This window comes from Clavelina lepadiformis, chromosome 3, assembly GCF_947623445.1.
Source record: "Clavelina lepadiformis chromosome 3, kaClaLepa1.1, whole genome shotgun sequence".
NCBI lineage: Eukaryota > Metazoa > Chordata > Ascidiacea > Aplousobranchia > Clavelinidae > Clavelina > Clavelina lepadiformis.
In genome coordinates this window covers 4,316,989-4,341,007 of record NC_135242.1, presented here as the reverse complement: position 1 = coordinate 4,341,007, position 24,019 = coordinate 4,316,989, and the positions used below count along the sequence as shown (strand labels likewise).

The 24,019-nt window shown below is 35.8% G+C and overlaps 2 protein-coding genes across 3 annotated transcripts; one reads left to right on the top strand and one right to left on the bottom strand.

The window, feature by feature from the left end:
* Window positions 1-1,193: 1,193 nt before the first annotated feature.
* Window positions 1,194-23,945, bottom strand: LOC143450531 (uncharacterized). Of its 2 annotated transcripts, none has more exons than XM_076951124.1 (20): window positions 23,851-23,945; window positions 14,405-14,559; window positions 12,836-12,935; window positions 12,414-12,591; window positions 12,085-12,203; window positions 11,670-11,960; window positions 11,342-11,548; window positions 10,946-11,149; window positions 10,542-10,717; window positions 9,268-9,382; window positions 4,796-8,485; window positions 4,545-4,636; window positions 4,175-4,328; window positions 3,892-4,043; window positions 3,619-3,751; window positions 3,383-3,523; window positions 3,002-3,115; window positions 2,216-2,827; window positions 1,898-1,992; window positions 1,194-1,690 (listed from the first exon to the last, which is right to left on the bottom strand). In XM_076951124.1, exons 1-20 carry the CDS (start codon window positions 23,912-23,914, stop codon window positions 1,547-1,549), a joined length of 6,936 nt encoding a protein of 2,311 aa, XP_076807239.1. In that variant the 5' UTR covers window positions 23,915-23,945; the 3' UTR covers window positions 1,194-1,546. The 2 variants fall into 2 exon arrangements, with proteins under 2 accessions (XP_076807239.1, XP_076807238.1); XM_076951123.1 differs by lacking the exon at window positions 23,851-23,945 and adding an exon at window positions 15,370-15,623.
* LOC143450536 (organic cation transporter protein-like) lies at window positions 18,290-22,816 on the top strand. The gene is made up of 13 exons (XM_076951134.1): window positions 18,290-18,555; window positions 19,242-19,338; window positions 19,571-19,729; window positions 19,874-19,977; window positions 20,146-20,300; window positions 20,436-20,628; window positions 20,708-20,825; window positions 21,034-21,193; window positions 21,657-21,827; window positions 21,915-22,023; window positions 22,154-22,253; window positions 22,345-22,529; window positions 22,595-22,816. The coding sequence occupies exons 1-13, from the start codon at window positions 18,413-18,415 to the stop codon at window positions 22,689-22,691; spliced, it is 1,791 nt and encodes a 596-aa protein (XP_076807249.1). The 5' UTR covers window positions 18,290-18,412; the 3' UTR covers window positions 22,692-22,816.
* Window positions 23,946-24,019: the final 74 nt, after the last annotated feature.

The following is a 24,019-nucleotide window of genomic DNA, read 5'->3' as shown; positions in this document are numbered from 1 at the left end:
CTACGCAAGGTTTTGTTTGAGATTAACATTTAGTTCAAAACATTACCTGAAATCTGGGCATAGCCTGTTAAGATTGACAACTCAAATGCCACAAAGAGTAATTTGATGAATCTCTTAGCTTTTACCATTATGCTGTTGGTGTCTACCAAACCATTTGGCTATTGCACTTGATGATTTGGCTTCGTTCGCAAATCATATAACAACAACGAATGTTTTCATTTTAAATTCTTAACATGTTACGACTTATAAAAAAAATGCAATGATTAGACAACACAACCTCCCTTGAAACAACACGAATAAACTTTAGTAAACGTTGTTTAGGTTCGAGCCTTGGCTATGTTCTTAATAAGCAATGTGTTTATCAGATTTCGAATTTTTAGAACCTAGCGTTCAATGTCTTGCTCTGAGGACTTACCTACTGAATGAGGTTCGCGTTAGTAACGCAAAAAGGTCTGTTGCGAATTGCGCAACTTTACTCTTCGGTTCATTAAGCTTATACCGGGATTATGTCCAACGTGTGCGTTGTTTGAACCAAAAAACCGCGACGCCACTTCATTTATAAACGCTATAATGAATATTGAACGCATGCTTAAATTAATTCAAAGTTTCCTGCGGTTTATAAACTTAGGTTAAGTTTAGCTTTTCTTTAAGTTGAATTGGCCACAATTTCTGCCAGTAATTTTGCCAACAACGTATTTTCCCTTTTTGCTTGCGTAAAACAATCTATTTTTGTTTCTAATCATTCAATACGTTTTCTTTTTAAATTTTTTTCTGAACTCTTATTAAACATTTGGAACCGGCTTAATCAATTGGTTTAACCAGTCTATATTTTACGGGATACTAGAGAAAAACTAGATTTTTTATTTAGAAAAAAAAGCATAAAAGCGATCTAGGCTACATTGTATGGAATAAGTGCAACAGCTCTGCTTATGACTTTTTTTCCAAATTCCAAATTTCCGCGCGGGAGTAGGGTACGGAGAACCCAACTTCAAAACCAACAAAACATGGAGGCCGGTCACATGAAACATCTTCGTAACCTTGCACTTGACATAAAGCACTACCAATCAAAAACTTAAAAATCAGCTTACGTAGCTAATATTCTAATACCAACCAAGTCAACAATAGCTTCTTCGGCAAAACATACCGTCCAAGATGGCATACAGTTAAATTTTATTATTGACAAGTGCCTGAAGTAGTAGAAGAAGAAATTTTATTCCAAGCACAATTAATACAAAGGAGGGTATAAGAAAAAACAATTACAACATAGGCTATAAAAAATGCTGTAACAAAGCAAACGATATTTTAAACATAGTTTAATTTCATGAAAACAAATTTATTGTCCAATGATTAGTGTGTAATTAAAAAAATGTTTTCACTTCTACTCACGTTTTGCAAACGAAATAACAAACAATTACTAAAATCAAAGCCCAAATCGTCGATGGGTCGATGTAAAACTGGTTTCAAACCTGGCAGCAAGAACGTACTCAGTTGTTTGTGTACTACACAACAACATAACAAGGAAACTTGAGTTAAAACTTCCTTAGAATTACAAATTGTCAACTCGTATTTCGACATCAGTTCTCTCCCCTTTTCCCACTCTGTTGCTTTCAAGTTCGTTGTTATGGTTATGTTGTAAGCTTTGGTGGTGAGCGTCATTTCCTTCTTTACTTCCGTTCACAACATATTTTTTCTGAAAGATTAAAACAGTAATTAAAAGCATGTCATTTAAGATTCAAAAAAGTAAAGATACATTTTTTGGTAAAAAGTATGAATAAACTTAAAAAACATTATAGTCAAAACTGACTGTCAAAACAAATTTGCTCTGAAATTATCCCTGACTTAAATATATTCGCACTGCGTGTGTTTAAGACCAGGCGATTATTCTATATTAACTCACAGTGGCATGTTTTCGTCTGTAAACAATCACAGCAAAGACTATTACTGCGACCGCTATCATGATCACCACCAAAACTGGTATCCACCAAATAAAATCTGAAAAAGAAACAAAAATCATTTTCCCATAAAGGTTAATCGGCGAGATCAAATCAGCATAATACATGTTGCCAGACACCACTCGTTTATCATTTGGCCGCATAATAAACATAATTGGCAACATTACATACGCGAAAGTAAGATTTCAACACGAAATGTCAAAGATTAAAGAGGCTTTAATACGATCACTACACATCGGATTACGCACTCGATAAGTACTTACCATTTTTGTGACAAACAATCCCGTCACTAACAAATCCTTGGCTACAGATACAAGCAAAACTTCCAAACGAATTGCGGCAAAACGCGTTTTCACGACAAATCCTTCCATTACTCAAACACTCATCAACGTCGTTGCAAACTACACCGTTGCCCGAAAATCCAGACAAGCAAGTACACTGATAGCCTCCTTCTGAGTTCTCACAGTTGGCTTGGGGATGACAACCAGCCGTGCCTATTTCGCACTCGTCGATATCCGTGCAATTGACACCGTAACCGGTATATCCAGGGTTGCAGGTGCAGGTAAAACTGCCGTTGGTGCTGTTGCAACGGGCGTTTAGATGACAGTTATGTGAATCCAAAGCGCATTCATCCATGTCTTCGACACACGTCTTTCCATTTCCAGTGAATCCAACATTGCAGGTGCAATAAAAACTGCCTTCGCCATTGGTACACCTGGAATTTGCATCGCAGCTACTAGCGGCGCATTCGTCTACATCAACGCAGTGGGTACCGTTGTCAGCAAAGCCATTTTCACAGAGGCAAGTGAAGCTACCTACCGTGTTAGTACAGCTAGCATTAACACTACAGAGTGCGTTTGCGTTTTCACATTCATCTGGAAAATACAAAGGCCAGTTTGTAGGGGCAACAAAACAATTCAACAATACACAACTACAAGATTGATATATCAAACTCTAATGGTTTTGCAAATAAGAAATGGGGAAAATGTATGTGTAAGAACAAACTTGTGTAGACTGGACAAGCCAATTCACAGCTGTTCATGACTAACCTATTTCTAAAACAAGGGTTGATGCATTGCTGCATAAATTTTCAGTATTGCAGCCATAAATTTCTATTCTGTAGTCCAATACAGGGTTTAGATTTTCGATTTCAGCATAAAGGTCTAAAAGAACAAGATCACTGTTATGAAGTTGTGCAGCTTTATTCCATGTACATAGAAACTAAACTAAAACTCGGACACCAAACGTCAGTTTAAAGCATATGTACGTTGAACTTTTAATAAATAGTCATCAATAGATTTTACTTTGTAATTTCCAAGTTTGCAATATGCCCATTTAGGGTAAACAATGTTCATTATACGATGAGATCATGTGACTTCATTCTCTTTAAAATGTCTACATAATAAAAAAATTTATTCAAACAAAGTTACCTTCTGTGTGCACAACGCTTGTTACAGTATCATTGGAATAGATCGTGGCAGTGTAGTTAACCGCTCCCATTGGCAAAGGCCAAGTTATGTTCACGAATGTGCCATTGTATGCTTCAACTACCGGCATAACTGCGGCTGGCCCTGAAAGAAGCAATTTGATAGTAGAACAAGTGATTACTATCAGAAAAGAGTCCATTTGGCTTAAAATGTTAAATGTGCATTGCAAGATTATTCACTTGTAACAATAGAGGTATACACGGAAGGGCCCAAACCGCCAACATTTCCGCCTGCAAACGAAATTTGATAATTGCTGCCAGAACGAAATCCCTTTATTGCACCTGATGTTGTGTCTGTCACATTAGCCACAACCTGTAAAGTACAGAGGATATGCATGCACGTTTTCAAAGGTTTTGGTTTCTTTTGAAGTTTGACTTAAAACAGTTGCATGTATGAACACGTATGGCTTACAACACTTGCAGGTTTAATCAACTATTACAAAACTTTCTTACAACGTCATCAGTAGATGTCTGTCTTTGTCTTCTGGTATCTCTTAAAAATGCACTGATAATGTAATATGAAGCTCCTTTTAGAGAATCCCAAGAAAACGTTGCAAAGTTTGTTTCAACGTTTTCAGGTTGAAAACCAGATGGCAATCCAGGTGCTTAACATAGCATTACAATGCAATAAAGTTTCGCTACATAGGAGCTATGAAACTGATATTTACATACCGTTCAATTTAATGAAATACACATATAAAAAATCTTCGCTGTTTTACGATACGTTGGTATTTACTTGTTACTTGGTAGAGGTTGAGTGAAACGTCAGAATGTCTAACAACCACCATTACAGAGTAATTTGTTCCTTCGGTAAGATTTTTAATGACCAGCTCAGGGTTGTTGATTTGTAAAACAATAGCTTCTGTTGTGTCAAGGTTGGTCACAACAGTCTATAAAGATAAAGAAAACAACAAATACATTTCGCTATTTTTTTGCTTCTGGTGTAGCGCTAAAAAGCGCATTTAAACAAAATTACACATCTAAATAAAGAAAAATAATATAGATTTTATTACCTAGTTATCTTAACCTTATTATACAGATTGCAATGACCATAACAAAAGTCTGTTCATCAAAATTAAAACCCTCATCATTTTAAAATAAAATACCTCATAGAAAAGTGTGGGTTCCATCACATTAAGAACCAGTACAAATGAAACTGAAGTAATGTTTGTAATGAAAGCTGAAAGTTGGGGAATTTCTGCAAAAAAAAATTTAATGACTAGAAAGCAATTTTCAATAATGAGATAACGCCAATATATAATTACTACTACAATTCACAAAAATGATAAAAAAAATATTACATCATTTTGTTAATTAATATAAACATTACTACACAGGTCCCTCTAACTATATTTACCTAAACAGTAAGTTCCATTACCAGCAAACCCAGAATCACAAGAACAATTAAATGATCCTGGGAAGTTAACGCAAGCTGCATTATTAGAACAGCTACCGTTTCCAGTCTCGCATTCGTTTATGTCAGTGCATGTGGAACCATTTCCATTATAACCAGAGTTACAAGAACAATTGAAACCACCGGGAAAATTGCTGCATTTGGCATTACCATCACACGGAAAGGTTTCATTCTCGCATTCGTTTATATCAGTGCATATGGAACCATTTCCATTATAACCAGAGTTACAAGAACAATTGAAACCACCAGGGAAATTGCTGCATTTGGCATTACCATCACATGGAAAGATTTCATTCTCGCATTCGTTTATGTCAGTGCATATGGAACCATTTCCATTATAACCAGAGTTACAAGAACAATTAAAACCACCAGGGAAATTGCTGCATTCGGCATTACCATCACATGGAAAGGTTTCATTCTCACATTCGTTTATATCAGTGCATATGGAACCATTTCCATTATAACCAGAGTTACAAGAACAATTGAAACCACCAGGGAAATTGCTGCATTTGGCATTACCATCACATGCAAAGATTTCATTCTCGCATTCGTTTATGTCAGTGCATATGGAACCATTTCCATTATAACCAGAGTTACAAGAACAATTAAAACCACCAGGAAAATTGCTGCATTTGGCATTACCATCACATGGAAAGATTTCATTCTCGCATTCGTTTATGTCAGTGCATATGGAACCATTTCCATTATAACCAGAGTTACAAGAACAATTGAAACCACCAGGAAAATTGCTGCATTTGGCATTACCATCACATGGAAAGATTTCATTCTCGCATTCGTTTATGTCAGTGCATATGGAACCATTTCCATTATAACCAGAGTTACAAGAACAATTGAAACCACCAGGGAAATTGCTGCATTTGGCATTACCATCACATGGAAAGATTTCATTCTCGCATTCGTTTATGTCAGTGCATATGGAACCATTTCCATTATAACCAGAGTTACAAGAACAATTGAAACCACCAGGAAAATTGCTGCATTTGGCATTACCATCACATGGAAAGATTTCATTCTCGCATTCGTTTATGTCAGTGCATATGGAACCATTTCCATTATAGCTAGAGTTACAAGAACAATTGAAACTACCGGGAAAATTGCTGCATTTGGCATTACCATCACATGGAAAGGTTTCATTCTCACATTCGTTTATATCAGTGCATATGGAACCATTTCCATTATAACCAGAGTTACAAGAACAATTGAAACCACCAGGGAAATTGCTGCATTTGGCATTACCATCACATGGAAAGGTTTCATTCTCGCATTCGTTTATGTCAGTGCATATGGAACCATTTCCATTATAACCAGAGTTACAAGAACAATTGAAACCACCCGGGAAATTGCTGCATTTGGCATTACCATCACATGGAAAGGTTTCATTTTCACATTCGTTTATGTCAGTGCATATGGAACCATTTCCATTACAACCAGAGTTACAAGAACAATTGAAACCACCAGGGAAATTGCTGCATTCGGCATTACCATCACATGGAAAGATTTCATTCTCGCATTCGTTTATGTCAGTGCATATGGAACCATTTCCATTATAACCAGAGTTACAAGAACAATTAAAACCACCAGGGAAATTGCTGCATTTGGCATTACCATCACATGGAAAGGTTTCATTCTCGCATTCGTTTATGTCAGTGCATATGGAACCATTTCCATTATAACCAGAATTACAAGAACAATTAAAACCACCAGGGAAATTGCTGCATTCGGCATTACCATCACATGGAAAGGTTTCATTTTCACATTCGTTTATGTCAGTGCATATGGAACCATTTCCATTATAACCAGAGTTACAAGAACAATTGAAACCACCAGGGAAATTGCTGCATTTGGCATTACCATCACATGGAAAGGTTTCATTCTCACATTCGTTTATGTCAGTGCATATGGAACCATTTCCATTATAACCAGAGTTACAAGAACAATTGAAACCACCAGGGAAATTGCTGCATTTGGCATTACCATCACATGGAAAGATTTCATTCTCGCATTCGTTTATGTCAGTGCATATGGAACCATTTCCATTATAACCAGAATTACAAGAACAATTAAAACCACCAGGAAAATTGCTGCATTTGGCATTACCATCACATGGAAAGATTTCATTCTCGCATTCGTTTATGTCAGTGCATATGGAACCATTTCCATTATAACCAGAATTACAAGAACAATTAAAACCACCAGGAAAATTGCTGCATTTGGCATTACCATCACACGGAAAGATTTCATTCTCGCATTCGTTTATGTCAGTGCATATGGAACCATTTCCATTATAACCAGAGTTACAAGAACAATTGAAACCACCAGGGAAATTGCTGCATTTGGCATTACCATCACATGGAAAGGTTTCATTCTCACATTCGTTTATATCAGTGCATATGGAACCATTTCCATTATAACCAGAGTTACAAGAACAATTGAAACCACCAGGGAAATTGCTGCATTCGGCATTACCATCACATGGAAAGGTTTCATTCTCACATTCGTTTATATCAGTGCATATGGAACCATTTCCATTATAACCAGAGTTACAAGAACAATTGAAACTACCGGGTAAACTGCTGCATTTGGCATTACCATCACATGGAAAGGTTTCATTCTCACATTCGTTTATATCAGTGCATATGGAACCATTTCCATTATAACCAGAGTTACAAGAACAATTGAAACCACCAGGGAAATTGCTGCATTCGGCATTACCATCACACGGAAAGGTTTCATTCTCACATTCGTTTATATCAGTGCATATGGAACCATTTCCATTATAACCAGAGTTACAAGAACAATTAAAACCACCAGGGAAATTGCTGCATTCGGCATTACCATCACATGGAAAGGTTTCATTCTCGCATTCGTTTATGTCAGTGCATATGGAACCATTTCCATTATAACCAGAGTTACAAGAACAATTAAAACCACCAGGGAAATTGCTGCATTTGGCATTACTATCACATGGAAAGGTTTCATTCTCACATTCGTTTATGTCAGTGCATATGGAACCATTTCCATTATAACCAGAGTTACAAGAACAATTGAAACCACCAGGGAAATTGCTGCATTTGGCATTACCATCACATGGAAAGGTTTCATTCTCACATTCGTTTATGTCAGTGCATATGGAACCATTTCCATTATAACCAGAGTTACAAGAACAATTGAAACCACCAGGGAAATTGCTGCATTTGGCATTACCATCACATGGAAAGATTTCATTCTCGCATTCGTTTATGTCAGTGCATATGGAACCATTTCCATTATAACCAGAGTTACAAGAACAATTGAAACCACCAGGGAAATTGCTGCATTTGGCATTACTATCACATGGAAAGGTTTCATTCTCACATTCGTTTATATCAGTGCATATGGAACCATTTCCATTATAACCAGAGTTACAAGAACAATTGAAACCACCAGGGAAATTGCTGCATTTGGCATTACTATCACATGGAAAGGTTTCATTCTCACATTCGTTTATATCAGTGCATATGGAACCATTTCCATTATAACCAGAGTTACAAGAACAATTGAAACCTCCAGGGAAATTGCTGCATTTGGCATTACCATCACATGGAAAGGTTTCATTAATACATTCATTAAGATCTGCAATTAAATGAAAAAAAAATTATTTCATGTATGTTAGAATATATCCATCACCAGAGCTGGGCATGAGCATGTGCCTTGTTTTACGGGGAACTTCGAGAGCTACGTTTTATTTCAAACTAGGTGTGAAACCACAATAGTGCTCTTTTCTAATGACTATTTGCTCTTCATTTTTGCACAAACAAATTTCTGCATGCACAAAATGGATAAAAGTAGTTGGACAAAAAGACAAACCTTTACGTTTTTTTGACTTCTTTGAGACTAATTTTATCTGTTACAACAATGATTACACATTTTACTAACGACGGTAAAGCAATAATTTGCTTGACACTGCCGTTATTTTTATGATTTAAGCGATATACGAGTATGCTTTGAAAAAGAGTAATACCCTACTAAATTAATGAACGTGGGTATCAATAATTCAAGGTTCTAATCTACTTCTTTATTGATCATTTGTGAAGAAAACAAAACTCTTTAACATTGGTTTCTATGAAATTTCATAACATTTATTAGGCTACAGTTAAACACAAAAGCTACTTGCAAATTTGCAAAAAACGAAGGCGATTGGTTTTCGAAAATGTGGCAAATTGAAAATATCTTTGAATTGTTAGAAAGAGGGAGAGTGGAAGAGACAAAATGAGGGCACTCCTTATTTATAGAAAAGCAAAAGCACAAGCAACACTCTTTTTTAATCGAAGAGTCGAGCGAATCTTCATTTAAGAGAGTGGTTACCCAGCTCTGTCCATTACAAACAACAAGGATAAAATAGCGCATAGCCGTACCAATGAAAACTGTTCTTGTAAAGAAAGTAGACTGCAAGTTCCCATTTGCTCGGCGTGAACGAGCCTGCACTTCAATGACATTGTCGGCATTCACGGTCAGGTTTTGCAGGGTTACCTGCAAGCATATTTGGTTTGGAGTCACTTTAAAGTTACTGTCAGTAGGAAATTAACAGTTAGTAATAAAGGCAAAGATAGCGGTTAGAATTGAGGTAATTTTTGCGATGAATTCCTAATGTCATCAGACAGAACCTATTCCAGCAAAATCAGAAATAAGATAGTTTTATGGTTCAAGGTGGTCTTTTCTAAAGCAACTTTTAAAAAATAAAAACATATTTAAATGAGTAGAAAATTATCGTTTTTAACTTATATGCAAGTTGGTGATACCTGCAAGTGTGATTGGTTCGGAGTCACTTTAGAGCAAGGTTCGGCAACCTTTAGCATTGAAAGAGCCATTTGGTCTCCTGTCCGTCAAACTAAAACCTACTCTGAGCCACAACACCTAATTGACTACTTAAAACAAAAAACCTAACGCTACTTATATAATTCAAACTAATGCTTGACAGTTACACGTAAAAACTTCAGTAGTTATTGTCACAAAATTCTCACTACAACGATGACAATCCGCATAGTCACCAAACAAAGACCAAAATCCAAGACATGCGACCTCGGACTAAAACAAACTTAAGATCACATGAGTGGCAAGCAGTCATGCGTATTATGTCTGCGAAAATCACTGTGTAGTATTTATATAAAATTTTCCACGTCCTAATAAAACATTCTGAAAAATCAGACAAATGCATTAAGTTATTACATTGTGACATTAATAAACACCATTATTTATTCACATAAAGTTTTCCTAAATGAGCTCGTTGGCTCTGAGTCGTGGGAGCCAGAACACAGACATGAAAGAGCCGCGGGTTGCCGACCTATGCTTTAAAGTTACTGTCAGTAGGAAATTAAATGTCAGTAATAAAAGCAAAGATAGCGGTTAGATTAGAGGTAATTTTTGCGATGAATTCCTAATGTCATAACACAGAACCTATTCCAGCAAAATCAGAAATTAGATAGTTTTATGGTTCAAGGTGGTCTTTTCTAAAGCAACTTTTAAAAAATAAAAACATATTTAAATGAGTAGAAAATTATTGCTTTTAACTTATATGCAAGTTGGTGATGTTAGATAAAACTGTTTTTTTTTTCAAGTGAAGATGTTACATCACGAAAAGTGTAAGGTGTAACTTTTTAAAACAAGCAAGCAATACCATAAATACCAGTACCTTAAATGATGCAGAACTGTCAATGTCAGCTTCACTTAATGTAGTAGTAAAACCATTTGCAGTAAAGGAATATGACTCTGCTCGTGGTATCAAGGTAGATGGAATTGTAATAACTGCTTCCGTGTTGCTTTCTAAAGTTTGAGAACTTAATCTTCCAGATGCCACTGATGCAGGACCTACATAGAAACAAGATTTTATCCCTGATTAGTTCCTTTCCAATGTTTTACATCTAATGATCAATGAAAAATAACTTCATTCCTATGTAATAAACAACAGTGAAATTCATTAACTCACATTTTAAGTTTCTTAAAACCGATATTATTAAGTGAGCACTTTGAGCCAAGCACCTACACAGCATTACTACATAATCCATAACCATAAACGATCATAAAAATTTCACATACTTGTTGTATGAAAAATAGTGTATTTATCAGAGTTGACTGACGAATCTTTAGCTTCATAAATTCTGTTGTAATAAAGTGTAGAACTTTCATCAGCTGGACAAGCTTTTATTAAATATTCCTGTTTTATTCCATATATTGTGCTTGAATTCAGGGAGAACAAACTAGGGCCAGTCAGAGAAAGTGAATCAGTCACCAAAATGATTTCTGTAGAGATTAGAAACAAATTACTTTCAAAAATGTTAAAACCATGTACTTGAATACTTCAATTAGTATTTCTAAACAAGGCATACTGCATAACATAGTTTGGATGAAATTGGACAAACTTTGACTTAAAAACATTTTGGAATAATTGATTTTTGCACAACATTCTGATGAAACTGTTTTATAAAATATTGCCTGCATCATTCAGGATGAGTTCTACTATTGAGTCTGCCAACCCATCACCATTTGTGGGAATTTGCTCTGAAACTGCTACATCGTTACTGCTGTATAAAGTCCAAGATCTTTGATCTGTTGAGCTAGACCGACAAAACAGACCATCAGCATATTGCAGCGAAATTAAGTCACTGAGGCGAGTGTACTGATAGCCAGGATCGTGAGCAACTGAAATAAAGATTTACATGAAGGTTTAAATAAAGACATACTGAAAACAAACAAGATACTGTGTAGCAAACGGAGTCAGTATGAGTGGATCTACAAATAAAAGCGATCTATGTTAATTTACCTCCAAACCGCACTGAGCTTCCATTGTAAAAAGTAGAATTATTCAACCTTAGCGCAGATAAAAACCCATCTGATGCTGATATTTTATCATCCAAGATAATTTCATGATGACAAAGAATTTTTCCCGATCCATCGTTTTCAAGTTCAACAACAGACACATTTGACACATTAGTCATGATGCCTCTATAAGCACTCAGCAATTCTGCAGCGATTTCTGCTTCTAAACTTGCATCAACAGACGATGTGATGTTCCTGGTTATCAACTGAATTCGTCCAAATGCAGAGATCTTGTCTAAAACAAACAGTTGCCTGAAATTATGCTTTGAGGTATGATAAAACAGATTTATGGTAAAACACAGAGTCAAGGATTAAGGAACAAAAATTGCTAAGAACAGTGACTACCAAATCAAATGTACCTGTCGTAATATGCGTGGCAGACCCATACGGACTTTGTTCAGGATTGTAATTAGTCCCATTTACCTCCATGACTCTGGCTCGCAACGTATATTCGCTATTTGGCATCAATGCTTCAATTCTTTAAACCAAGTAATTACAATTATAAAGTGCATACAGTGAAATTACAAAAACTCAATTATCAGCATTACCTCAGTTTAACACAATGCCAATGGTATCGCAAAAGTTTGTACGGGCAACTGATTTTTTGTTTATTGCTGGTTATGTTTTCTTAAAGTATTGACGGTAAAAATAAAAACACTAATTATAAAATAAACCATAACATAATTACATTGCAACATAAAAAGTTTCTGACGGAACTTCATCCGGTACAATCTTTCTGTTACTGACTCCGGTTTCAGTGTTGTTGTATTCAATTTCAAAAGCAATAGCTCCGGGTACTTCCTCCAAAAACACAGTCAGAAATGTTGGAGTTGTGATTACTTGGAGAATGGATGCACCAACGGGAGCTGAAATATTTTTAAAAGTTGTATCTGTGCCTATGTTTGTGGTCTTCACACCACCAAAAGAAACGCAAAGCATAATTTTAAATGTCAAACATTAAATTTCATTTCATTACATTACATCTACATTAAACATGAAATCGTAATTTTACTGTAAGTTTTCATATTATTTATCACAATACCAAATGCGTCGACATTCTAACAAAACACATTGTTAGATGGTCAGTGTCACAGTGCTGCAGATTATTACCTGTTCTTACTCGGCCTGTGATTTCATTTCCTGTCACATTGTTTGCATCAAGAGATTTAACTGTGACAATGTAAACTATGTTGCTTCTTCGGTCACTAATCTACACAATTATTATAATTTAATCAGTAAATGTCCTTTGTAACCAATTTTAAAAAATAAATTGGATAAAAATTATAAATTATTTGTTTGAAATGACATAAAACCACAATAAAATAGTTAATGCATAGATTAAATTAGCAAGTACACATAATTTCCTTTTTGAGGGTGATTATTTTACCACATCCGGACAAGAAACCCATTGTATAAGACAACTAGGTTAAAAAAGAAATAAAACTTTATTTTCGTTAGACTAAATGAAGAAAATTTTATTCTAAAAAGAAATTTATGTTAGGTTTGCTTTAAGTTAGATAAAAGAATAATCATCAAATCATTGTCAAAAATTTTTCCATTACAATAGTAATAGCCAAAACCAAAAGTAAATTTGTAGTCTTTGTACAAGTCTTTCTTTCTCACTGAATTGTTGGCTACCATACACTAACCTCAAACTTACCCCATTGTACCATTTAAACCTTACTGCAACAAAAACAAAATTTACGAGTAACTTTCTGTATGTCTCCTGTTCTAACCCAACTGGCTGTCACAAAACACGCACTGCTACTGAAAGATTCAATGCCACATTCTGTAAAACCTACAATCAATCCAATCATGTAATAATCGAAGTTAATAAACTTTTTTATACTGCCATCTGCCATAATGATAAAGCACTATAGGTGCAAAAATAGGGCTTGGGGCAGTTCACAACCAACTGACTCATTCATGAACTGATTCAAGTTCACAACCAACTGACATCACAATGTGGGCTGCAGAGGTCTAGTATACAAATGCATCACGTAGTTGTGGACTTCCACATTAGTCCCCACAAGGATGGCTCTCGCCTATCTTCAACAACAGAACACTGCAAACTTCTTTAACATTTTCACCAATCGCAATTAGTTTAAAGACAAAAATACAAATACATTTACTCAGAATATAGCATAGGGCTTTAGAAATACACTCGAGCTATTTAATTTTGTTGCCTTGTTGTTTTTTATAATACTTTATTTGCAACACATTAAAAGTTGTGTAGAACATAGCAGATATTTGCAGAGTTGTATGTTGCAGTGGTGCAGCGATGATTAAATAGAATAAAAGTTTCCAATAATAGATGTAATAATTGGTTAGTCTTTGTTTACAATTAGCCTTTGTTATAAATACAAAAACTCATTATGATGCCTCTATATAATTTATCTTGTTGTTTCAAAGACACAGTAAAAGTATTGCGATTCTCCATTGCTAAAGATAGGCCAGAGGCTAAAAGCCAGATCCATGACAATATTTCAAAACAACAAGTGGTATTGAAAAAAGTGTGTTGCACTACCGAAATAAAATCTTGCTTATTAACTTATTATGTATCAAAGTCAGTGTCAATCACATGGTGTTGATCATTGCAATAAACTGTGTGATATAATTTGCAGCCGCCCATTATAAAAACTTTATGCTAATCTCTTTATAAAACAACATAATACAAACCGAAGCAGTGGTGTCAGCTTGAACGAAGGAAACATGGTCAGTGTCATTGTGCAAGGCGGTGACAGAAAATTCATAAAACGCCGCGTCGGTAACATTGTTGTAGGTGACACGAAATCCGAAAGATGTGATATCAGTAAGGTTAAGACTGGGCTGGGCTAAATATTAAAACAAATAAATTTTATTAAAAATTTATACTGAAGGGGGAAATGGCCTTATCATTGAGCACGTAATGGTAACAACTGTTAAAATGTTACTATGGACGTGCAGAGTGGTACCCACTTACAAAACTTGGTCTCATGAACGGGCTTTTCCCCAAAGTAATTTCTTATAAAAAACGTTATCAATAAAGGAAGAGATCACATAACTTTGCGGATGCTAGCCTATCCGGAATAACCCGGCGAACCCATCTTGATTATTCAAAAAATTAAAATTTGGCAATAAAAAAAGCTTTTCTTTAAAGACTAAAAACTAACCATCATTAAAAGTTTACCACTCCAAATAAAAGGTAGTTAACTCAGCTCGTCATTGTAAAATATAGGACGGTATCCTAAACATCGAAAAAGAATCAAACCAATGTTATTGATTAAAACACGTATTTGGGAATAGATTTAAATCTATACCAATTTGATTGAAATGTTAAAGAATTTGGTTTTGTTCTCATGGTCTTTGGTTTTTCGTTCCCGCGTTGACTTTACATATTTGCAACCTTTTTTTCCGGTTTTTGTTTATCCTGTAAATGACGCAGCACTTTAAAATTTTAATTATAATTATGCAGTTCTCCCTTGAATAACTATGACCTTACGTGGGTAATGTAGAAACAACACAACAAGGAATAATCTTATATATCTAAAAAAGTAATTTGATTTTCTCATTCATTACGCCGTAATCTAATCTCTTTTCCCCACCCCAGGAAACTAAGAACAGAACTGTAAACAAGACACTCAGCATTATTTTGTTTCGCTTACCTGCTAATACAATTGCGCATGAATGCAAAAGCAGAACAGCTATTGTTAGCCCGGCGACAGAAAAATGGCGTTTCATACCACTGACGTAATCGCTGGCCAATTACTTAGAGTTGTTTGATAAAATACAGGAAATTTAAATTAGTTTGAAGAATTTTTTGCAGACACAACTCAGTTTATTTTCAGTTGCTTCTTCCTCACCTTTTGGCATCTAACTAGGTTTTAGCTACAATCAAAAGAGCAGGATTAAAGTTTCAAAATCCTGTAATCTGAAAATATGAAATTGACAAGTTTCAACGTGATTCAAGTTTTTTACTCAACTTTTCAGAAAACAAAAATTACATTGAGTTTTAACTCACTGATGTGGCTTACGTTGGCATTTGTGTTGTCTAATGCCATTACTATTTATCTTAAACAACAACGTCTTCGTTGGTCGGTTTTGTCAATGATACATGTACGTGATACAGACTTGCACAATGGTAAAATGCTTAAAACGCTTAGATGAAATCAGAAAAGGCTTAGTCTACCACTGTAGTAAGGATGCAAATCCAATAGTTTTAAAATACAACTTTCATTGGGATATCGGTGGACGTGTGTCGGAGCAGTTAGGTCTATAACGTGTCTGACACGTAAAAATTCGAACCGTGTTAGATTCCCAGTTTCGCTGCCGTTGTAGCCTAATACCCTTAAGCAAAGAGTAAACAACGCTTGTTTATGTTTAGTGGTTTTAGTAATCAATTTCAAATTAAGATAGTATAGCAAATAAAAAATTAAAAGTCAAATAAGTTAAAAGTCAAAAGCTGTGTAGGTCATCCATTGGAATTTGAACAAAGACAAGCTCGGTAACCGAGCCCGTGCGGTGAGGAATCATCGCCGAGTTTAAGTCGAGCAAAGACTTTCTTCAGTCCGCGGATAAAGATTATAATACCATATACAAGTACATCTACTAGGTCTAAATAGACTTGTTTTCATTTTCGACTTTGGTTTTTTGCTTAACATTGATTCGCTCACCTCGAACTCGATCGACTGATCGTGAATCGTTTGTTTTTTGTTTGAAATCAAAAACATTTTTCGCTTTATTAACTCGTCACTACTTTAAAACATATTTGCAAATTATTTTTAACTTGACGGTTGCGGTACAAGAAATAGTCTACTCTTATAAGTTTAATAACCTCCTTTGCGTTTGCAGTTAGCGAGCACGAGTGTTCTTGCTGCCTCTAGACTTGTCAGACGTTTAAAGCGAATGAATTTTTGTATGTTTGTTTGCCCATTTATACGGCAGAACCTGTGAAACAGACCGTTAAGGTTCCTCATTGTTACTTGTTGAGCTGGCTACGTTTGATTTAACTTCGCACATGCTACTTCGTTTAAATGTTTAAGCTACCAAAAAGTGTTAAGTTAGACATTAGGTAAGGTGAGAAAAAAATTAAACTTCTAGAACAGACACTTTTTATGCCGATATATACACTCAAGTGCGAATAAATATACCAACTTGATCAAAAGAAACAGGAAAGTTAAAAATACTTGTTTCAAAATATAAAAGTGTTATGTCGTCGCCATATTGAATATAAAAGTTTAAGCATTAACTACACGTTTAGTATATTTTGTAACTTACTTAGGTTAAATTTCCATCGGCATGAATTTAAAGACTTGTAAGTAGCGTTCAAAAAATTACAACCATGCAATTGCAACCACTGAATGAAAAAAATAATTCAGGATCTGTTGAATGCTATCTATATAGCACGTGAATGAATTGATACAATCTTTTTCCTAAAATTGCATCCGGCTACAATAAACGGACGCAACACTGCGTAAGAAATTTAAAAACTGATTTGTACTGCACTGATTTAGAAACACGCGGACATCTAAGAGCCATCAGTGTAACCCGTTGGGCGAATATCCAATTGAATAAGGAATGGCGGAAATACCCAGCTGCTAGACTTCGTAATTTCATCCCTGGCACCGGATAATACACCGGATAATACACCGGATACACCGGACACCGGATAATACACCGGACACTGGATAATACATAATACCTGACACTGACAATACCGGACTTTTGCTGCCAAGGATCGATGCTGACGTGGGTAGATGACTCTCAACGTTTCACAAATGAAAAGAGACTCACTCTACGTCCTGTGAGTGTGACGCCGAAGAACGAACTAAATACCCCGTCGTATCGAACTTAAACGTCTAATACACCACAATGCCAAAAAAGGGCATTTTAGCTTATAGCATTCATATTCCAATGCGTTAAATATAAGACCTTGCAAAAAAGTGAAACGTAAAACTTCGAAAAAGGCAGCAATGTGAAAAATGATAAGTTCCACACTTGTGCAATCTAAATCAACGCATTCTGGCGGACAGTAATAACAGGAACAATATCCACTTGGGTGTGCTCTTGTTCCATAGAGTAAGTCTGTTATTTTGTACAACATTAACCTACACACTGCGGTAGATTTTCATCGACATCGACAGCGATATCCCGCGAAAAACGCGAACTCAATCCAGACTGTGAAAAACATTTTTAGGAAACGGCATGTTCAAATCGTTGTAAAGCACAAGATGAAGCAGTGTTTTTAGCGTTAATATTTTCATTTAGTGCTTTGTTTTTAATGTTTATGAACTTTATGTTTTATGTACTGCTCATTAAAATAAACATCACTGATAATATTTCATTAATCACAGTCTATGCATTGGACACCACAAGGTAAATGCCCGTGTCACTATACTCAGCACTTTGTCGTGTTACGGCAGAACAGTAAATTTTATCATGAGCTCTTTATGAAACACTGAAGTGACTTAGGTTGAGATTTTTATGAAGCAAACTTGTTTTGATTACATTGTATTGACGTCATTAACCTCGGTAAACGCTAGTAAATGAATGATGACCTATTCTACGCACTCGTTTGCGCAAAGCTCATATCTAATTCTTGAGGTGATATAACGTACCTGTTATAGAAAACGAAATACTTTACAACAAAAACGCTTTTCCGGTACGAGACAGATTTTGATTGAGTGTTTGAAAGACAAATTCCTCGTGATGGATTTTGAAGAGTTTCAAAAGGAAATTGGGGGGTTGTCTCATTACCAATTTGTTGTAGTCCTAGCCGTAGGCTGGTTATCCTTTGGCGCCGGTTTTGGCACCCAGTCTGCTGTATTCATTAGTGCCATTCCGAGTTTCAGGTGAGGATACATTATCTGCTTATATAAGGGGCTATTCTATAAGTATTCACAATCATTTTCATTTACTTCAAGATCCGAGTCGTGTTTCAACAAGGATTTTCACTTCAAATTGTTACCGTATGTGTTTTGTGTTAGTTAAATTCGCGCTTCCAACCTTATGGAATTGGACCGTTTTGTACATGTCTGTCCAAGTAGTTATCGTCATCAGGTTTTGCAAAGCTTTGAATAATTTGGAATAATAATAAACGCATCTAAGTGCATAAGGTACGGCAGAAAGTTGGGAACAACTGAACATAAGATAGTTCAGGTGTAAATTTGCGACGTTGTTTGTCTCCTGTAGCGATTACTGATGTTTCCCTGGAAACCGGTTCTTTATAGAAGCTTCGTATCAAGTAAAATATGCCTACAATCCTATAGTTAAGTTCAGACTGTGGTATCAGAAGCTTGTTCAATAAAAACAAAAAACACAAAATTTCCTCCAAAATGTGGTAGGCATGAAAACATGTAAATATATCGATTATTATTGATTAGACAAACACATTGTATGTGGAAGTCGCTAATATTACTTTCGTTTATCTTGAAAATATTTTATTTTAAAACAATCGTTCCCCGAAACGTTTGTTGAAGAGAATTTGGTCAATATTTTTAAAACAAAAAGTCACTATCAAAGGTTTCTCTTTATATAGGTGCGCGGTTCCACCAATCGACGATCCTGACGTTTATCCGAATTTAACCGAAAGCAAAATAAAAAACTACACTATTCCATATGATTCTACTAGAGACGTAAGTTACCGAATTGTTCTCAATGCAAGTGTATAAATTCCATTCTAAGTCGTTGGTTTTGGTGCAAACCAAAATAATACTTATAACGGTCTCTACTACTCAGGCATTTGTGATGCAGTCGGTTACGCAGAGCACAGATTTCGTGGTGAAGGACAAAACTATACAGTTTATGTACAGTAGCATACATATGCATACTCAAGAAAAAACCAATCATTTTGATCTTAACAAACAGGAATACGATTCCTGCAATCGCTACGACTACAACTTGAGCTCCTGCCGAGGAGATGGCGATCTAAGTTGCGTCACCTCCGATGAAGATCCAGGAACAATTTCATGTGATCAAGGATATTATTATGACCCAACTTATTATGAAAAGACCACAATAACCCAAGTAAAAGCAAATGCACAAAAACAACCATGAAGTTAAATCACTTATAGCACAGCTGATTATTACCATTATATTATGGTTGTGTTATACAACTAGTACGTTATACAGAGACCGGTCGCAGTAGCTCACCGTGATCTTATGTTACAGTGGGATTTGGTTTGCGAACGTCAATATTTAGATTCGTTGGCAAATATGTTTTTCTTCTTCGGCTTTTTTGTGGGTTCTCTCTTTATTGGTCCCCTTTCTGATTGGTAAGAACTATAGGGCGTGATTATCCATTCAAATACGCTACATGTGTTTGTGAACTATTCTACGGAATGCAATCAATTAATCAGAGTATATGTATAACGAAAAAGTTATACAAGCAAAGTCCTAGGTCTATTCGGACAGTTAAACGTCAGTCGGTGAAACCTGTTTAGGTTTGGTCGCAAAACAGCGATGCTGGTGACATGCGTTGGAATGGTGGCCAGCTGTGTCGGGTGCGCTTTTACCCCTACCTATGAGCTCTTCGTCTTCGTTCGAGTTATTAACGGCGCTTTCATTATAACGGCCTTCATTGCAAGTTACACTTACGGTAGTTACAGGAAATTTCCACTTTGACGTTAAGCTTTAATGTATTTTGAAAAATAATATCTCTAACTAAAATTAAAAACTCACAGAGTCCATATCCACTTAAGCTGAAATAAGAATTAAACCATTTTGAATAAAGCGATTGAAATATCTTCAACAAAGTGGCGAACTGAAGCGGGGGCGTACATATGTGTGGCTGTATCAGTTGCTCATGTCGTGTTTCCAGGCATAGCCTACGCATTCAATGGAGACTGGCGAAGCACGCAGCTTCTGATTGCCTTGGTACCTGCTCCATTTGTCCTAATCTATTTCTTCATACCGGAATCGCCAAGGTGAGCTAAGGAATTTATCTGGCATTGCAAAGTTGATGGCATTGCAATAAAGTTTTCGTAACCTGTTTCAATCTGAAAGGTGGCTTTTACGATCTGGAAGAACGAAAGAAGCCCGAAAGATTTTCGCTAGATATGCAGAGAGCAGAGGAAAAGAGCTTACTGAAGAAACGTGGACATTACTTGTACAACATCAGAATGTACGCCTATGTATATTGTTATTAATATTGCAACTTATCTACTGCTTGCGTCAAACAAAACGTTTTGTGTTGGTCGCCAGAAGATAGTAGGCTATACAGTATATGCTTACAAGAACATGGATTTTACCAAGACATAACTTTGATTATTATTTCTGCATGGTTACGTGTTTTGTAACCTTTGAACTACGTTTATATTTTTCATGAACAGGAAGAGAAAAACAAAGAAGAAAGCGACAAGAAGAAATTTGCTGTGTGGGATCTCTACCGACGACCCATCATGCGTCTGATGTCTATCAACGTTCTTATATGCTGGTTTACTGTCAGCATGGTGTTTTATGGCCTGGCGTTAAACGGAGGAAACCTGGCAGGTTATAGCTGGCTTAACCAGAAAAACTAAGCCTGCGCGTTACTAAAATTATCACGTAAATATTAATACTATACGTATTCACCGATACTCATTTCAAAATATGATTCCTTTTCTGTCAACGTCTATCTATCTATCTATCTATCTATCTATCTATCTATCTATCTATCTATCTATCTATCTATCTATCTATCTATCTATCTATCTATCTATCTATCTATCTATCTATCTATCTATCTATCTATCTATCTATCTATCTATCTATCTATCTATCTATCTATCTATCAATGTTTATCTATCAATGACTATCAACATACTTAATATATGCTGGTTTACTATCAGCATATTGTTGTATTGCCTGGCATTAAACGGGGGAAGCCTAGCCTGTTAGAAGTCGAGAACGTAAACAACAAAAATCCGTTTTCTAAAGTGCCAAAATAGTTTAAACCAAAATATGTTATTTTCAGGTGACCCATTTGTCAATAATACTCTAAATGGAGTCGTAGAAGTTGTGGCTTACGCATTCATTTATTTTGCTAAATATGGACGAAGACCGTTGTTGAGTGTCAGCTTCACATTAGCTGGTACTTGTTGCATTGTTTCCATGATACTGGATTTGTATTCAAAAGGAGACCAAAGTAAGCGGCACAAAACTCTAGTTGATTTCATTGCGGAGACAAAAAGTTAAAAGTTCATTTCAGTTGAAATACCTCTATATTACGCAGCTATGCTGGCCGGGAGTACAGCAATGGCTTTAATTGGAAAACTGTTTGCTTCATTGAGTTTTGGATTGATATACTCCGTAACATCCGAAATTTTCCCGACCAACGTGAGGTGAATAGCCTATAATGTGTCGTAATAAACAGCTGTTATCAGGATAAATTACTGTAAGCTACAATTGTATCTTATTTTATCATTAGTTAATTATTTGTTGTGGGCTATTTTTAAATTTCTTGTTTTGAAGGACCACAGCCTTAAGCATGGGATCGTTGGCGGCAAGAGTGGGTGGCATGGCCTCACCATTTATCCTTCAACTGCAAGCAACCATACCATGGCTTACTCAAGTGGCTATTTTTTTATTCCTAATTGTGTAGCGCTGTCACATCTCTACGTTTGTCATGATATAAAGTTAAATCGCTTTCATTGTTTACACAGACGGTCTTTGGAAGTTTATCCATCATATGCGGTGGCCTTACTCTGTTCTATCCTGAAACTGTCAGCACCGAATACATGACAACACTCGACCAAGCGGAGAACTTTTACAGAGAAAATGTTCCGATACTGAAGTGGCTCAATAAGAGGAAAACTGCTGTTGATGACAACACGCTAATAACGAAGAAGTTTGTTTTGATCTCATTTCTAGGCATTGATATTAGCCTACTAATCGTTCAAACGTTGTGTTCAGGAAAATGTCTTCAAAAACCGACCTAGATATGAATGGGAAGAAGAATTATGCATACGAGACTGACGTTGCTTTCAAAGCCAGTGGCACCATGTTCTAAGACTTTAGTGGCAGGGTCGTATGTTCTGCTTCACTTTGTAATATTATTTGTTAAGAAAATAATTTATGCAAAACTTCTCAGTTACAATTTGTAACGTTTTAATAGAAACACGAATAAAAAATAAACATAAGCATTCTATGAAGTATTTTTAAAGCAGAAATAGTAGAAAAAGCAATCCACAATAATATCAAAATTTCTGGCATAATATATTTTAGTTTTCAGCCCACTTAGGTTGTTAGTTGATGTGTACAAAATTTTCCGTTGCAAAGTCTTTAACTAAATTCGCCGTGATTGTAAAACATAAAGATTTTAATATTACTATTAATATTAACTGTATGCTATTTTAGTTAGGCATACCATACTTTTGTGATTGAAAACCGGGACGCTTCAGAACAATGAGCCTTATCAGTTTTAATAGCCTTATGAGATAATGTTTTTGCAGAAGGAAATGCGAACAAGTTTCCCTACGAGTTAAGTTCTTTCAATGACCTAACTGCAAAAAGAACACTTCCTCCTACTAGCTTACTATTACTAAAATAAGGAATGCGCTAACAATCAACCTACTACCGGACCAATTACCCGTTACGATGACGTAACAATTATCTTCACATTTAACATAAATAAACAAGAACACGCATCAGGCATCACTCTTTAACAAGTTGGCTAAACAGACCAATCACAGCATGCTAATATTGGTGTAGTGTATGCTGGCAATGCTGGGTGACTAAATGACAAAGCGGGGCTTTTTGGTTGACTGATTGGGACGCGGAGACACAACCTTAAAAACCGGGCTAAAACGAGACGTATGGTAAGCCACCTAAAGATACATCAGGCCTCACTGAATGCCCACACAAACAAGCTACAACATAACCAGAAAACGAGATAAAAATCACGAACTGATGTTGGAATTGCTTGGAATGAGATACTTTGCTTTGACTAACATAACAATGACTGGATGATTTGAAACAGTAACCTACCGATAGTTGACTAAACATACAAAGTAAAGCGTTAAGCTGTTCACGCCGGATGACACGAAATCTAAACACTCATGCTAAGTGAATGTTTGCCAGACTTACATCACTTTTTACCATTTAATTCGACGTTATACTAACAGCCTGTAATCAATTTTGACGACTATCAAGGCAACTTTTATTCTTACCTGCTGGAATCCCGTGACATTCAACAAACCATGTTGTAAGAATCAACAGCACTATCAAGTTCATATTGTTTTCCACAAAACTTTTGCCAATTACTGACTTTGTTTAACTAGACGGCACTGCAAGAAAATCAAAATCTAAGTTTGTTTGTTAAACCGGAATTTACAACGT